The sequence below is a fragment of the Arvicanthis niloticus genome, chromosome 1 (assembly GCF_011762505.2).
Source record: "Arvicanthis niloticus isolate mArvNil1 chromosome 1, mArvNil1.pat.X, whole genome shotgun sequence".
Classification (NCBI taxonomy): domain Eukaryota; kingdom Metazoa; phylum Chordata; class Mammalia; order Rodentia; family Muridae; genus Arvicanthis; species Arvicanthis niloticus.
This window is the reverse complement of record NC_047658.1, coordinates 88,279,801-88,296,228: the sequence shown is the minus strand read 5'-3', so window position 1 is coordinate 88,296,228 and position 16,428 is coordinate 88,279,801. Positions and strand designations below refer to the sequence as shown.

At 47.4% G+C, this 16,428-nt stretch overlaps 1 protein-coding gene across 4 annotated transcripts in view; it reads right to left on the bottom strand.

The window, feature by feature from the left end:
• The window catches only part of Eef2k (eukaryotic elongation factor 2 kinase), a 58,735-nt gene that overhangs the window by 14,753 nt on the left and 27,554 nt on the right, over positions 1-16,428 (bottom strand). For 2 of the 4 annotated variants that reach the window (XM_034515185.2, XM_034515177.2), the window contains 8 exons: positions 12,923-13,023; positions 9,944-10,004; positions 6,335-6,372; positions 5,745-5,916; positions 2,210-2,359; positions 1,383-1,515; positions 1,002-1,129; positions 236-437 (listed from right to left, as the gene is read on the bottom strand). In XM_034515185.2, the coding sequence (XP_034371076.1) occupies positions 236-437; positions 1,002-1,129; positions 1,383-1,515; positions 2,210-2,359; positions 5,745-5,916; positions 6,335-6,372; positions 9,944-10,004; positions 12,923-13,023 (985 nt within the window). Of the gene's footprint in view, positions 1-235; positions 438-1,001; positions 1,130-1,382; positions 1,516-2,209; positions 2,360-5,744; positions 5,917-6,334; positions 6,373-6,456; positions 7,250-9,943; positions 10,005-12,922; positions 13,024-16,428 lie in introns of those variants that run through there. The other 2 variants (XM_076941996.1, XM_076942004.1) reach the window with 2 other exon arrangements.

Here is a 16,428-nt window from a genome sequence, read left to right as displayed (position 1 = left end):
TCCAATGGGCCATCTTGCCAGCCTCAGCTTGGCTCTTTCAGCTTATAGATATATTATTAACATATTTTCTAATGCAGAATGATTCTCAGAGTCGATCATGATGGGCCAGTAGTCTTTACTTGTTGGTACTTTCTTATTTTTTTTTTTAAGCCATCTGGGCTCAACTGTTTCATTTCTTCCCATGTTCTACCTTGTGCCTGCCCACTATGATCCAAGGGACCAGACCATGACTTACGGAGGTGGTCCAACTTCTGGCTGTGTGGTGTGGCTGAAGACGGGGAGGAAGGCAGAGAGTCAAAAGTCACATCACTCATGTTCTCATCTCCGGAGTTCTCTGACAGGCGAAGGAGCAAGGGGGGCCGGCTGCCAGAGAGTGTCCTTATGCGGGGGCTCCCACACTTCTCCTCTGTCCCCCTCAGGATGGTCTTGGCTGATTGCTGGCGACATTAATGGGGGATTCATGTCACGAAAGCATGCTATAGGGAATGGAGGGCTCCTTGGAACCCTGAAGCCTTTTTATCCATGGCTTTTATACATGCCTAATAGGGAATCTTAAAACAATCAGCTCAGGATTAACCCTATAGTATCTAAGAAGGGGCAAATGGATAGACCTCAAAGGGGCTACTATCCTGAGTTTCCTAAAGCACCAGCTGTGCTCCACAGGCTTGTGCTGGAAGTACACCCCAATGTACACCCAGAGGCTAAGACTGGTTTTTGTTAGTAGTCTCCTAAATTGGTTCTTGTAAGAAGAGTAAGCTGGGTGGTCAGTCACACAGTACACACTGGGCAGGCCCAGAAGGCCAGGTATAGTCATTTGTTAATGCACACATACACAAGTACACACACATGTGTGTTCCTGTCACTTCTGTTTCTGCCTGTTTTCCTCACTCTGGTCATAAATAGGCCAAAACCAAGCTATGTCATCCCACAGGAAACAGGGCTTGCCTTCTTGTGGTAGGACTGGCGAGTTGAGCAAACTGCTACTGTTACTGAGTACTTACCAATAGCTTGGTGCTCTGATTCACTGCATCCTGCTCCCGTGGGGAGAGGTCAAAGGGCGCAAGGCCCATGCTCTGGCAAATACGGTTGCAGGCATGAGAATAGAAGAAGAGGGCCATTCCCCGGACACCTGCAGGCAGAACAGGGATGATGGTGTCTTACTTTTGCCCAGTGACAAAGGACAGTGGGGGCACTAGAAAGGTGGCCAGGCGAGACAGGGAAAATGCTGAACTGTAAGGGTTGTGGATCAGACAAGCCAAGTTCCCACCCCTATATCTTACGAAAGGCCCAGTATGTCTCAGTATGTTCCCTTGGATGTAGAAAGAACTAACAGTGTTTAGGGGACATAGTCCCTGAGAACATGGCTGGCTCTCCCTACTTACCAAGGTTACCATCTCCAAAGTCAGTGCCTTTCTCAGTGTGGATCTGTGGGTCAGTATAAAGATCACCCACACCCTGGATGTCCACTACAATCAGCTGATGACCAGAACGCTCAAATGTGAAATGGCTGAAGGCCTATATCAGGGCAGGAAAAGAAGACAGTTGTAAATAGACCAGACTGGGGAGTAGGAAGAAGCTGGCCAGCTGCAGTGCCAGAGGCCATAATACTGAAGTCAGTCCTATTGAGGGCACTCTCTGCAAGAAAAGTTTTATAGAGTAAAAGACATAAGAAGGATGTCTGGATTTGTCTAACCAACTCAGCAAATACCTCAGGGTATCAGCCTTAGAAGGTGGAGATGGAATCATCAGAACAAGCTGGCTAGAAAGACTAGCCATATCAGTGAGCTCTGAGTTTGATTAAGAGGCCCTGCCTCAAAGAATAAGTGGAAGAATGATTAAGGCTGATTCTCACAATCATGTAGGCCCCACACACACACACCACACACACACACACACACCACACACACACACACATACACACACACACACACACACACACAGATATAAATACAAACATGCATACTGCAGACACACATATGGAAATGGAAAAGGGCAGGGGAGTCTTATTTAGGAGCTGGGCATACTATTCTGTGGTAGGACAGGTACCATGTCTAGCATGTTGCAGCCCTGGGATCACATATGTTCCAAATGGACGTGAGGAGCCTTTGAGGATGTAAGGCTCCACCCACAGGGCTCTCCCTCTCTACAGTTGAGCCTTCCCAAGGGGCTGGAGGGTGAAAGTGTGGGTAGAGCAAGCCCAGAGCCTCACCTGTGGTGTTAGTCGGATGTTGTCATCACGGACAAAGCCTGAGTTGGAATTATACTTGATGTACTTGCCCTCAATGTAGTGCTCCAAGTGGAAGAGGGGTTGGCCTTGTCTGTCTGTCAGCTCAATAATGCACATCTGCATGATATCCACCTGGTAGAAGAAAAGGGAGCAGGGTGAAGTGGAATGGCTGGGCTGGGAGTATAATGCTCGCCTGGACATAGATCCTGGTGTCACCGCTCACTAGCTCTCTTGCAAAAACTGCTAACTGTACCCAGAACCTACTCTTCCCCTTTCCTTCAGGTATGAAGATCACTAACTCCAGATTTTAGTAGGATGCACAGTCAGAATCACAAAGGGAATCACTGAGTAGCTTCTCTTGAAGCTAGGTGTGACCACGTGACCACGCCTAGCCAATGGGAATTGAGCACCAGAAATAATGAACGCCTATAACTGCAAGGGGACTGCTTGGGAGCCATAACTGGAACCGTAGTCAGTGCAGTCCTAGGAGGTGATCGAGTAACAGGACAGAAGGTACCAGGTTTCTGGATGACTTCAGGACACAAGGTATCAGCCTACTCAGAGCCGCTTTTACACAAATTAGAAAGAAGCCATTTTGTGTCTGTGAAAATTTTTGGATCTGTTTGCTAGTGACTCAGACTGAGCCTGGCACTAATACTGCAAATTTGGGCAAGTAATTTTGTGTCACTGTGTTGTCATTGTTGTCTTGCTCCTCCTTTTCCTTCCGTTTTTCCTCCTCCCCCTCCAACCTCCTACCCCTCCACTCTCCTTCCCCTATCCTCCTCCTTCCCCTACTCCCCCTCCTTCCCCTACCCCTCTCCTCCAGTTTTTGAAATAGGACTTCCCTGTGTAGCTGTGTCTGCTCTGGAACTCACTCTATAGACCAGGCTGGCTTTAAACTCAGAGATCTGCCTGCCTCTGCCTCCTGAGAGCTGGGACTAAGGCGTGTGTCATCAACGCTACCTGGCTGTGCTTTAGTTTTCTTGTGTGCAGATACAGGGAAGTCAGACTTGGCACAAAGATTAAATTTACTGATGCACAAAGAGGTCATTGTTCATGATATTGTTAGTGTAAGCCATTACACACGATGTCCCAAACTGGTGGTGCTTTGGCACCTTTAGGAAGTGAGGTTTCGACAACATAAGTGGGTCACTGGGCAGCCCGTATGGCTTTATAGCCTAGCCCTGAGCAAAAATTAACCCTTCTTCTTACGTTGTTCCTTGTAACACATTTGGTCCCAACAAGAAAAGTAGTTTATTTTTTCTCTACAATGGGGACTTACAAGAAATGCCAACATTTTTGAATTTTTATTTTTTTAATTGACTTATTTTGGTGGGGGGTGGATTTCAAGATAGGGTCTCACTATGTAGCTCTGGTTGCTTTGTAACTCACTATGTAGACTAGGCTGGCTTCAAACTCACAGAGATCTGTCTGCCTCTGCCTCCCAAGTGCTGGATTAAAGGCATGTGCTAGTATGCCTGGCTGAATTTTTATGAAGTTTGTGTTGAATGTTATACACAGTTGCTAATGTATATATTATGTATGGGTTGTGAAGAGGAGTAAAAGAGACCTGTGGCTTCTAATTTATTTATTTTTATTTTATGTGCCTTGGTGTTTTACCTACATATGTGTCTGTGTGAGAGTGTTGGAACCCCTGGAACTGGAGTTACAGAAGTTGTGAGCTGTCATGTGAGTGTTGGACCTGTGGCTTCTAATTTATTTATTTTTATTTCTTGTACACTGGTGTTTTGCCTACATACGTGTCTGTGTGAGGGTGTTGGATCCCTGGAACTCAAGTTACAGTTATGTGCTGCCATGTGGGTGCTGGGAATTGAACACCTGGGTCCTTCGGAAGAGCAGCCAGTCAGTACTCGGAACCCCTGAGTTCTCTCTCCAGCCCTGACCTGTGGCTTCTAATGACTGAGGACTCTGCATGGCTCCTGTGGCTTTCGGTGCCACCCATAACACAGAAAGAACCAGGTTTAGGCTTCAAAAGCAACAACCCTCTAGGGAGGAGGATGAGCAGACAGGCAAGCAACAGCTGCAGAAGCAACCTGAGCCCTGAGGTGACAGCTGAAACCTTTAGCAAAGACAGCTGCAGTTCTGAGAACCAATCTGAGGGGAATGGCAAACAGTTCCAGGAAGGGTCCTGTCTCCAGTATGGTTCACTCCCTACAAGGATGGTGGGGCAGGGCTAGCTAGAGGGTTTGCTTGGTAAGTGGCAGAGCACAGTTGGGTGGGCAAACAACATTTGGTCAGATAACCACATTCATTTAATTCAGCTTTGTTATTACTCGCTTGATACCCAGGCACCACTAGGGGCGGAGACAAACAAGACAGGAAATCCCAGGGGCATGGGTGTGTGTGTGTGTGTGTGTGTGTGTGTGTGTGTGTGCAGGGGGGGAGGTACTAAAATGTTAACTGAATGAATATGTTCCTTTTAGATCACAATGCTTCAGAGAAAGGGACTTCTTGGAAATGAGGTATTGTCATCCCAACAAGGTTAGTGAGAAATGAGCCCGTAGCTGTTGGGACCAATAGGACACATGAAAGAGTGATGCCAACCCAGATACCCGGACCAAGATTCCTAATAATCTAGTTTCAAACAAAACTCACGAAAGGGACAATGACATGGCTCGGCAGGTAAAAGAGCTTGCCACCAAGCCGATGACTCAAGTTTAGTCCCTGGGCCCACATGGCAAAAGGAGAACAGAAATTCCAGAAGGTTGTCCTCTGACCTCCAGACATGTGCTGTGTCATGTGTGTGCCAGCCATACCACAAAGAGATTAAAAACAAGAACTATTTTTATCAAGATCTATCTATATACAGAGATAAAAATGTTCTAACCACACAGCTGTCTTTTAGGAATAAATGATCCCCTGCATGTGAAGTACAAGGGTACTATGCCTGCCCTCTCCCAAAATGGTGACTTCAACAACTGGTAGGAAGGGCAAAGGACTAGGCATGGTGGTTGTTATGGTTTGTATATGCTCAGCCCAGGAAGTGGCACAGTTAGAAGGTGTGTCACTGTGGGTGTGGGGTTTAAGATCATGGTAGCTGCCTGGAAGTCAGCCTTCCACTAGCAGCCTTCAGATGATGTAGAACTCTCAGCTCCTCCTGTACCACACCTGCCTGGATGTTGTTGCCATGCTCCACCTTGATGATAATGGATTAAACCTCTGAACCTGAAAGCCAGCCCCAATTAAATGCTGTCCTTATAAGAGTTGTCTTGGTCATGGTGTCTGTTCACAGCAGTAAAACCCTAAGACAGTGGTGTATGCTTTTAATCCCAAAATCCCAGTGCCTGAGAGAGGAGAATCATAAGTTTAATGCCAGAACAAGACCCTGTCTCAAAACATCAGGGGTTTGAGATGTGACTCCCTGGTCCAGCCCTTGTCTAGCATATGCAAAGCTCGAATTTTAATCTCCAGCACTGTAGAAGTGAAGATAGGACCCTGTGTATCACCCTTGCGGCCAGCCCCTGGTGTAGGAGGGAGGCAGGTGGGGCTCACGCACCTGCTTGGGGGGCTTGTGCCGGTTGTACTCCTCCCCCCAGAGCTTCGCCTCCATCTGGAGCTGCACATCCTCAAAGTACACACTCCTGTCCACTGGCTCGATGTAGCGCTTTGCCACGTAGTTGGAGGCCCCCTTCCATTGCTGGGCATGCAAGAAGTTGGAGAGTTTCTTCCTAGGGAGAAAGACAAGGGGGAGCCTGTCTAGACCTCAGAGGCTCACCGAGGACACAACTTTGGGATCTCAGAACAACCAGACCCCTGTGTGACACAGCTGGGTGGAGGAAGGAAGAGAGTACAGCAGGTACAGGAAAGGCAACATCCCCACTCCTCCATCCAGAGCCAGAGGGGAAAGGACCAGTGTCTGTGGCCTCCCACCCGACTCCCTGTGCCTCCAAATACCCAAGCAGGTGAGTGACATTCCCTGTCCTTCCAGAGCCCTGCAGCTGGGCCAGTGCGGGGTCCAACAGACACTAGATGGAGAAGAACATGGGCTGCAAGGAGGCTTAGGTTACTTGCCCCAGCCTTTGATTAGGAATACCCCAAAGTCCTAGCTTTTAGGAGTCTTGGCAGAAGCCAGGCCAAGTCACTTACGTCCTGAAGCACTCCCTCATTGCTCCACGGCCGAAGGGCTGAAAAGACAGGACAGAGTCATCAGTGCCCACACCCCATGATCCCCTTGTCACTGACTGCCCAGTGGGTGTCCTGTACTTTACCTCAATCCCAAGAATCCTAGGCTGTCCCTCCTGGGCCTCAGTACCAAAGCCAGAGAGGCCTTTCAGCCTGGGGACTGCTGGAATGAGGACTCCCAATAAATCATCTTAACCCAGTGGAAGAACGGACAGTGTGAGGCCCAGACTCTGGGAGAGGGCAGTGCACTACAAAGGGTGTTTTCATAGCCTTTGCTTTTCTCTCTGTTGTTTTCTCTCTGCTTTTCTCCTGGACACCATCAGGTGAACAGGCCTCCTCTGCCACGTGCTCCAGCTAGGACGTACTGTGCTCACACAGGTCCAAAGCAACAGGGTCAATAGACCAGGAACTGAAAGTTCTGAAATCACAAGCCAAAATAAACCATTTCCCTTTAAAATGATTATGTAAGCCAGGTGTGATGATGTACACCTTTAATCCCAGCACTTGGGCAGCAGAGAAAGGAGGAGCCTGGTCTATACAACTAGTTCCAGGACAGCCAGGACTAGACAGAGACCCTGTCTCAAAACAAAAAACACAAACAAACCAAAAAATCACCACCAACAAAAACCAAAGTGAACAACAAAAAAACAACAACAATGATAATTGTGTGGGCAATTGTGCCACAGGTAAGAAAAGCTGAATAATCCTCAAAACAGAAAGGAGGAGGCTAGAGAAATGGCTCGGCAGTTAAGAACATGTTATGTCTTGCAGAGCACCTAAGTTCAGTCCCAGCATCCATGTCAGCAGCTCACAACCACTTGTAACATCAGTTTAGAGGCCTCTTCTGGCTTCTAAGGGCATTGTACTCATTGGCCCAAGTGTGTGCGTCTTCTCTCTCTCTCTCTCTCTCTCTCTCTCTCTCTCTCTCTCTCTCTCTCTCTCTCTCTGTCTGTCTCTCCCCTCCCTCTCCTCCCTCTCAAAAATAAAGAAGGAAAACAGCAAAAACAGAGGGAAGAGAGGAGAAAGGCAGGCAACCTAAATCCATCAGTAATCTGCCACATAAACCAACTAGGTTTATTCTTTCAAGGAAGTATCACACAGCAAAGTTAGAAATGGAAACTGTTGAGTAGAAGAAGCCATACTCAAAAGACACAGTAACAGATGAAGGAAGTCTTAGGACAGGAAAGACCAGCCAGGGTGAGAGGGTTTGGGATAGTGTTGCATCTTGGATGAGCAGTGACTAAGAGGAGACTGTGGGGACACTGACTGTGTTCTTGCTCCTCAGGGTACTGTGCCAGCGTGTTCTTTTGAACACATGCTTCGTTTGCTTCTTGGTGCAGGGATGGGACCCAGAGCCTCCCACATGCCGAGGACTTACATAGCAATACGGGACAGCTCTAGCCTGAGTGTGTGCTTTACATTGTAAGAGGTCCCCTCACTCTGCAGGAGGCGATCTTGTTTCCAGTCCTGCTTTCTTTTTCTTTGCAGGAGGCTGGTTGCAGCCACTGAATATGTTCAGTAGCTTAAAAAAAAAAAAAAGAAACAAAAACAAAACACCAAAACCAAACAAAAAACAACCAAACCAAACAAACAAAAACCAAAACTGGTGATGCCATGTAAATCAGTTCAACGGCAATGACCGGCTGAGAAGCCTTCACTGAGAAGCCTTCACGACATCTTTGTGTATGAAACACCTAAAACAGAGAGATTTCCACTATAGCAAGTGGGCCAGGGGCTTCCTAGAGTGGAATGTTGAAGGAATGGAGTGGACAGGAAGGGTAAAAATGTCTAACAACAGCTCCTCATCTAGGCCTGGGGCTTCTGGGCAATGGCCGGTCCATACAAGGATTTGGGCTGGCTGGTTTGGTCTTCTGTATGTTATGTGTGAGTGTTGGTGTGCCTCAGGGATGCAAAAGGTGGTCCATGCTTTGGTGTGTGGCTCTATGAATATACTAGTGAACTGTGGGTTTAAACAAGTATATGAAGTTGTGTGGGTGTCTGTGGGAAGTGAGGTGAGGACATGGGAGAACGGTGGGGTAGGTTTGATCAGAACACATTATGTACATCTATGAAATTCTAAAATAATAAATTTAAAACAGGAGGAAAGGTTCTGGAATTGAGTGGTGATGGCTGAGCAATTAAAAGCCACAGAATTATACGTTACTGCCTCCTTCCTTCCTTCCTTCCTTCCTTCCTTCCTTCCTTCCTTCCTTCCTTCCTCTCTCCTCCTTTCCTTTCCTCTCCCTCACTTCTTTTCTCTTTCTCTCTCTTTCTCTCTTTCTCTCTTTCTCTCTTTCTTTCTCTCTTTCTCTCTTTCTTTCTCTCTTTCTCTCTTTCTCTCTTTCTCTCTTTCTCTCTTTCTCTCTTTCTCTCTTTCTTTCTTTCTTTCTTTCTTTCTTTCTTTCTTTCTTCCTGCAGTGCTAGGAATAGATACCAAGGCCTTGTACATGCTAGGCAAGAAAACTACCAATAACCTGCTTCCCAAGCCTGAACTGTGTAAATTAGGTGGGCGATTTGTATGGTACGTGAGATACATGTTAGTGAACTAGTGTATAAGGACACGGAATGTGGGCTGATGAAATGGCTCAGTGAGTAAACTTGCAGCCGAACCTGACTAGAGCCACATAAAGAAAAGAGAACAGCAACAACAACAACAACAACAACAACAACAAAGTCAGGTGTGGGGCACACACCTTCAATCCCAGCACTTGGGAGGCAGGAGCAGGCAGATGTCTTAGTTCAAGGCCACCCTGGTCTACAGATCGAGTTCCAGGACAGCCAGGACTACACAGAAAAACCACCCTGACTCAAAACACACACACATACACACACACACACAGAGAGAGAGAGAGAGAGAGAGAGAGAGAGAGAGAGAGAGAGAGAGAGAGAGAGAGAACCATTGGTCACAAGTTGTCACACACATAAATTAATGTAATAATAATAATAAACACAATACAGGCCAGTGGATGGCTCAGCAGGTACAAGTGCTTGCTACCTAAAGTAACAACGTGAATTTGATCCCTGGCATCCACACAGAAAAAGAGAGGAACAAGTTGTCCTCTGACCTCCACAAACATTGTGGTATAAATATAAACACACCCACACACATACACACACAAAATAAATAAAAATACAATTAAAAACATAATACGTAAACAATAACACAGAAAAATTCCCAAAGATTAAAAAAAAAATTGAAGTGGGTTCATAGCATGCAAGCAGGAGGTGGAGGCAGGAGAATTGTGAATTTGAGGCCAGCCTACTCCACATCATGAGTGTGATGCTAGCCAGCCTGGCCTGCAAAGGCAGACCTGTCCCTGTCCCTATCCCTGCCTATGTCTTTCTATCTCTGTCTCTCTGTCTCTCTGTCTCTCTGTCTCTGTCACACACACACACACACACACACACACACACACGCGCGCGCGCGCACATGCATACATACAATAAATAAGTAAATAAAAATAAATAAATGTAAAAAGCAAATTTAAATCAAGCAGGAGTGAAAGGAGGGCACTAAAAATGGTTTGGGAAAGTCCCTATTGGGCCCCTCACAGCTCAGGCTTCTCTGCTTACCTGAGACGCCATCTTGATCAGAACCTCGTCTTTCAGCCATTCCCCGGTGACAGCATTGTACCTACAGAGATCAGAGCTCACCTAGAGCATCCTGGTCCTGCCCCTCTCTCGCTCAAACTGAGGACCCAGCCTGCTCTGCACCTGGGCCATCAGGCTTGCTGACCCTTGGGGTGAGCTGTGGACACTCCCCTCCCTCCTTTAAGGGGACTTGTCTTTCCTCAGACACATTTATTCCTTCTGTGTGGCCCTTTTACCAAGACCAGCACTCCCTGCTGGGCTCCTGTCTGACTTCTCTGTTCTCTCAGGAGAGTGCAACTTCACAAAAGAGGCCCCTGTCTGTCTTACTCACCAGAGGGCCTTGTGTATAGATGCTTCATAAACACATGCAGGATAGATGACTAGAGATGTGTCCTTATAACTGGTCTATGTAACTGTTAGGTCTCAAGCAGTCAAGCAGTCCAAGAGCCAGTCCATATATCCAAAGTTGGGCTCAAGCTGGGCTGTGGGAGGGGCTCTGGGTATAGCGACTGCCTGAGACCTAACAGTTGCAAACAACAGGTCCCAGAGAGGGAGGCAGGCAGCAGTGTCTCAACTACACTAGGCGCCTGAGCCAGACACAGTCCACACAGCTAGATCTACCTCCCAGGAGGTAAGGACAGCAGAAGTGTAGGGAGGGGACAGGGAACGGGATGAGGAAGGACTTGCCTCTAAGGCAAGATAGGAGACTGAAAGAGTGTGTGTGTGAGGGGGGGATGTGGGGATAGAGGTGGAGATGGGAAAGAGATTGGGAGAGGGAGGGACTGATTAAGAGACTGATTAGGGTTAGGTGTTTGAGACAGGTGGCGCAAGGTGGAGAGACAGAGAGGAAAGGGAGACAGGTGGCGCAAGGTGGAGAGACAGAGAGGAAAGGGAGACAGGTGGCGCAAGGTGGAGAGACAGAGAGGAAAGGGAGACAGGTGGCGTAAGAGAGGGAGATGAGAAAAACAAAGAAGATGTGGCTATGGAACAACAGAGGAAGAGAGAGAAGGAGGGGTGGCTCCAGGACATTCCCATCTTCCCACTCCCAGGAATCCTCTCTCCCAGAGCTCCTCTGGCATCCCCAAGCTGGGTGGGCCTTAAACAGGCTGGCCTATCAGGTCTCCTTATCTCAGTGAGTCACCTCAGCAGGATCCAACCCTTATCTCTAGCCAGCAGCCTCTTGGAAGAACACCCAGACCTGGAAGAACAGGTTTTCAGAGCTGGAACCTGGGCAAGGGAGGAACAGAAGCCTGGCAGGTTACCCCAGGCTCAGAGGAGAGGGCTCTGCTAGGCGGTCAATCTGCCTGCAGCCAGAGGGAGACAAGCACTATCTTCTACACAGTACTATATTTACAGGAGGAGGCCACAGATGCACCACACCCTCATCTCCACTCTGAGACACACCCAGAGGCCGGGGAAGCGGTCCGTGTGGAACCTTGAGAGGGTCTTGCTTGCTGCTCACAACCATTGACATTGTAAGGCAAGAGTCAGCCAGGACTGCTGAAACAGACCTGTAGCCCCAGCTACTTTCAGCAGACGAAGAGCCATGTTTGAAGTCTGCCTGGGCTGTATAGTAAGTTCAAAGTTAGTCTAGGCAACTTAGTAGGACCCTGTCTCAAAATAAAAATGAAGGCTGGGAATATAGCCCACAGAGAGAACACCTGTCTGGTATATAAAGAAGCCCCCAGTGTGTGCGCGCGCGCACATGTGTATAGTATATAAAGTTTGATTCCCAGTAACACAGTAAGTGAATGAATGAATGAGTGAAGGAATGACTAAATGCCTACTGTGCCTAAAGTTTATGGAGCATTCACTATATGTTGGGTTCTTAAACAGATTGTTTCATATAATCTCTGCAGAGACCCTGAGATGGTGACAATTTTTGTGCTGTTTTATAGAAACTGGCTCAGCGGTGAGGTCTCCTGCCTGAGCATCAGGATTCAAACCCAGGTATGTTTAAAGCAGAATCTAACTCTCACCCACCCTGGAAACAGTTCGCAAAGACAGAAAAACCTATCCTAAACAAAGGGCCAGCTTGTACCAAGACTTTTAATCTTAAAAAGCTATAGCCAAAGAAGGAAGCTTCCGTTTTCAGAATGTTCCAGACAGCCATGCCTGGAGTCATTGGATCAGAATGTTCTAGAAAGCCAGCCATGTTGGCATCCTCTCACTGGCAGTCTGGGTAGTATAAACTCAACCATTTATTTAGGAAGTAAATAGTTCAGCCTGGACTCAGGTCCCTGCTAGAGTTCAAGACACATAGCCAAGCTTGTGTAGGGACCCCCTTTCCCTGGAGAGTCCCCAGGGCCTGGGCAACTTGCTACCACAGAGCTGTTGCAGGTAGAAAGAGGTAGAAGCTACTTATCCCTCACATGCTGGGGTCCCTACTATGCTGACCTATCCTGCCCCCACACTGGGAGGTGGGCTTCCCGAGTAGGAGAGGAGGCACATGGGAGGCTCTATAGCCATCTCCTTGAAGAATGGGAGCAGGAATGATGGAGAGGACAGAGTGCTAGCCAAGGAAAAGTGATGTCACTCCAGAACCAGGCATCAAAACCTGCTTGATACTGTCTGTGTGTCTCTACTGGTGTTTGCAAGGATAAGTGTTGGGATGATGGTGTTACAGGTCAGAAGGAACCTGGATCCCTGAGCTGCCCTGAGGAGCTGCCCAACTCTCAACCAACTTCAAATGGAACATAAATGCACCTTTGCTGCCTAACCCCCTCCCTATCTAAAACATTTAAGATCAAAAGTTTTTCACATTTCAGATTGCTTCCAATTTTGAATGTTTATACAGACTTAACTGGTTGGATCTCTTTAATTCTAACAATCCCACATGCTGTAAGAATCTGAAATTGGGGTACTATATTAGTTCATTTTCTTTGACCAGAAGCAGGACCCCAAATCCCCCCACCAAGCCCCCACAAGGACTCCTCAAAGCCCCTGGGACAAACTGCTGACCTGTGCCGAGTAGCATGTTCTGTGGCGATGTCCTCAAGATGGAATTCAGCCCAGGGGTCGGGCATGTGCTTGGCCTTCTCAATCGCATGCTTCCAGGCTTCCTGCAGAACGCAAAGGGAGCGTTAGGCTCAGGCCAAGGGCAACCAGCTGCCTCTTCCCCAGTTGTGTCCCCTGGGGAGGACCACAGCATCCAAAAGAAAGGATTCTCATCCTCTGTCCTATCAAGAACAGTCCCAGAGGGGCCCAGTGTGTTCTTACAGGCTTAGCCTATGTACAGAAGTTGCTGACATGTTAATTACACAGTTCTTCCCTTGCTGCCAAAATGTTGAAAGAGAAAATAAGATTTTTTTGAGGGCTGGAGAGATGGCTCAGTGGTTAAGGACATGCACTGTTCTTGCAGAGGAACTGAGTTTAGTTCTCAGCAGCCATATCACAACTGCCTATAACTCCAGCTGCAGAGAGTTTGTTTGTTGTCTTCTAGCTTCTTCAGATGCCTAAGCCCATGTGCAAGTACATGTGTGTGCATACACACACACACACACACACACACACACACACACACACACACACAAGAGAACAACTTTTAAAAATAAAATGTGAGTGTAGGGCAGGTGGATTTCTGTGAGTTGAGGCCAGCCTGGTCATCAGAGTTCCAGAATAGCCAGACCTAAATAGTGAGATCCTATCTCAAAAAAAATTAAAAGCCAGGCAGTGGTGGCTCACGCCTTTAATCCCAGCGCTTGGGAGGCAGAGGCAGGTGGATTTCTGAGTTCGAGGCCAGCCTGGTCTACAGAGTGAGTTCCAGGACAGCCAAAGCTATACAGAGAAACCCTGTCTCGAAAAACAAAAACAAAACAAAATTTTTTAAAAAAATTTTAAAAATTAAAAAAAAAAAAAGATGTAGTATGATAGAGCCTGGAGTATAGTTCTGTGATAGAGAGTTTGCCTGGCATACACGAGGCATTCCGAGAAAATGCTCCTTCCTTAAGTGGAACAACCTTACACATCTGTGTGAGAGCCTGCCAGGGCACTAATTTCCTGATATAACACTTTGCAGACAGACATTTGTAAAAGGCACCATGCTAAAGAGCTATACTAGGGGAAAACAACAACAGAACCCTCATCCCTTAACTTCACCCAGCAGCTCCTCCACGCAGGAACCCCACCCCCACAGAAACAGAACACAGGCTCACTCTTACACTAATGCAAGATGCATTCTGTGATCTGGTCAACCCAAACCTAAGAGCTATGGCAAGGACCACTTCATTTAGATGACTAAGACAGCTAGGCATATTGGTGAACATCTGTAGACCCAGCACTTGGGAAGCTGATGCAGGTGGACTACCATGAGTTTGAGGTCATCCTAGAAAGTACCAGGGTGGACAGTGCTACACAGATCTGTCTCAAAACAAGAAAGAAAAATGAGGAGGAGGAAGCAGAAGAGAAGGAAGAGGAAGAAAGGCTGTTAAACAGCATTGTGGTATGTGCCAGGGTCTGAACTGCCCCCACACCTCCTGTGCTGGAAACTCAGTCCCTGAACTCTCCTGTGGATGGTATTTACAGATGGGAATCTTGGGAGATGACTAGAGTAGAGGAGGCCAGGGAGCTAGGGCCCGACTCCAGCCCCATGGAGCACCAGTGGCTTCATGACAAGAGGAAAAGATCGGAGTTAGTACAGCCACTGCATCTCTTGACGCCCTCTCTCGCCAGATGCATGGGAGATGCCAGGATAGTGCTCTTGGACTCCCGGGATCCAATCCTATACACGAAACACACTTCTAGTTAACAAGAAAAGTTTTAATTAATTAATTGTCTCCTCCTCCACTTCTTCCTTTTTGAGACAGAGTTTCATAGTGTAGCCCTGGCTATCCTGGAACTCTCTATGTAGATCGGGCTGGCCCCAGACTTACAAAGATCTGCCTGCCTCCACCTCTCAAGTGGTGGGATTAAAAGTGTGTGCCAAGATACCCAGCCAGTAGCTGTTTATAATCTACCCTCCTCTGTTGTTTGGTTACAGCTACTGAAAACAGACAGACCCAGCATCTTCCCATTTTTAACTTTCTTTAGTCTATTTTATTTCTTTGGGAAAACCAAAGTGGACTCTTCTCTGCCATTTCCGAACCAACACCCTTAGTCCATGGGGTTCTCTTGCTAAGAAACTCAAATCTTTGCCTCAAAGAAACTTAAATCTTTGCTTGGAGGCCTCCCCAGAATCACCAAGACCCAAACTCCCTTCCAAGACAGTGGATTCTTTCTAATGGGGAGGATAATGGGTAGAAGACTGGGCATCATCTGGGCGAGACAGGTCAGAAGGAGCTCTGAGATAGGGAAAGGGCAGTCAGGAGACAGCAATCTTAGACTGCTTTTGTCACCACTGGTGTCCCTTGGCATCCTGGCTGTCCTTGGAAGAAGTCCAGCTTCCCAGGCCTCAGCAGGGGTGCACACTGCCCACCCTCCTAGCATGGACCCCTCATGGGGACCCTGGTAAAAATAGAATAAGCCAGGGAAAGGAACTGAGGCTTCACACACACACACACACACACACACACACACACACACACACAGAGAGAGAGAGAGAGAGAGAGAGAGAGAGAGAGACAGAGAGACAGAGAGACAGAGAGACAGAGAGACAGACAGAGAGAGACAGAGAGACAGAGACAGAGACAGAGAGAGAGAGAGAGACAGAGAGAGAGAGAGAGAGAGAGCAAGCTACAGAGAGCCTTACAGGAGGCTTTGCAATCTCTGCAAAGCCCATATTTTTTTTCTTCCAGTCTGAAAGCTACTTTAGGATTAATAAAAAACTACTTGACAAATACAGAAAAGAACAGTCCAGTCCACCATAGTCCCTCCACCATCTGTACCATCAAGTTTTGTTCTATGCATTTTTAAAAACAAGATTGGAATAACACAGCAAATACAAATTACATCCTTTTGGGGATGTAAGCAGATCCCTAGGTCTTCATATTTTATTTAGTGGTCTAACTGCCCCCACCCCAAAAGGATCATCGGCTTCACATGAAAATCACAAGCACTACGGAATTCTGAATTAGAAAGCGGAAGTCCTCCGATAGCCCTTCCTGGGCTGACACTTGCTGTGGACACTCAGTAAGTTCCCTCTCTGCTTTTGTTAAGATGTGCACAAGGGTGGCATGCCTCGCTTTGTTAGGAATACCACTTTCTGCACTTAACATCAGTCTTAGATGGCCCTCCCCAGCTCACGTACACAGACTGCTGGCTGACCTAGCACCCTTCCCAGGGCCGTGGGATACAGAACTGTATAGGTGCACCCTACACATTTGCCTCCAGGAGATCAGGCTTGGATGTCTTCCAGTATGTCCCAGTGCAAACAGTGCTGACTTGAACATTTCTGCCTCTACAACTCTGCATACTTGTGTAATCTCAGTAGGCTATTTTTTTTTTTTTCAATGTAATTGCTGGGCCAGATTTAAAGTCTGGGGGCCTGGGAAACAGGTCAGTATAGTAGAGTGCCTGGCCCTGGGCTCAGT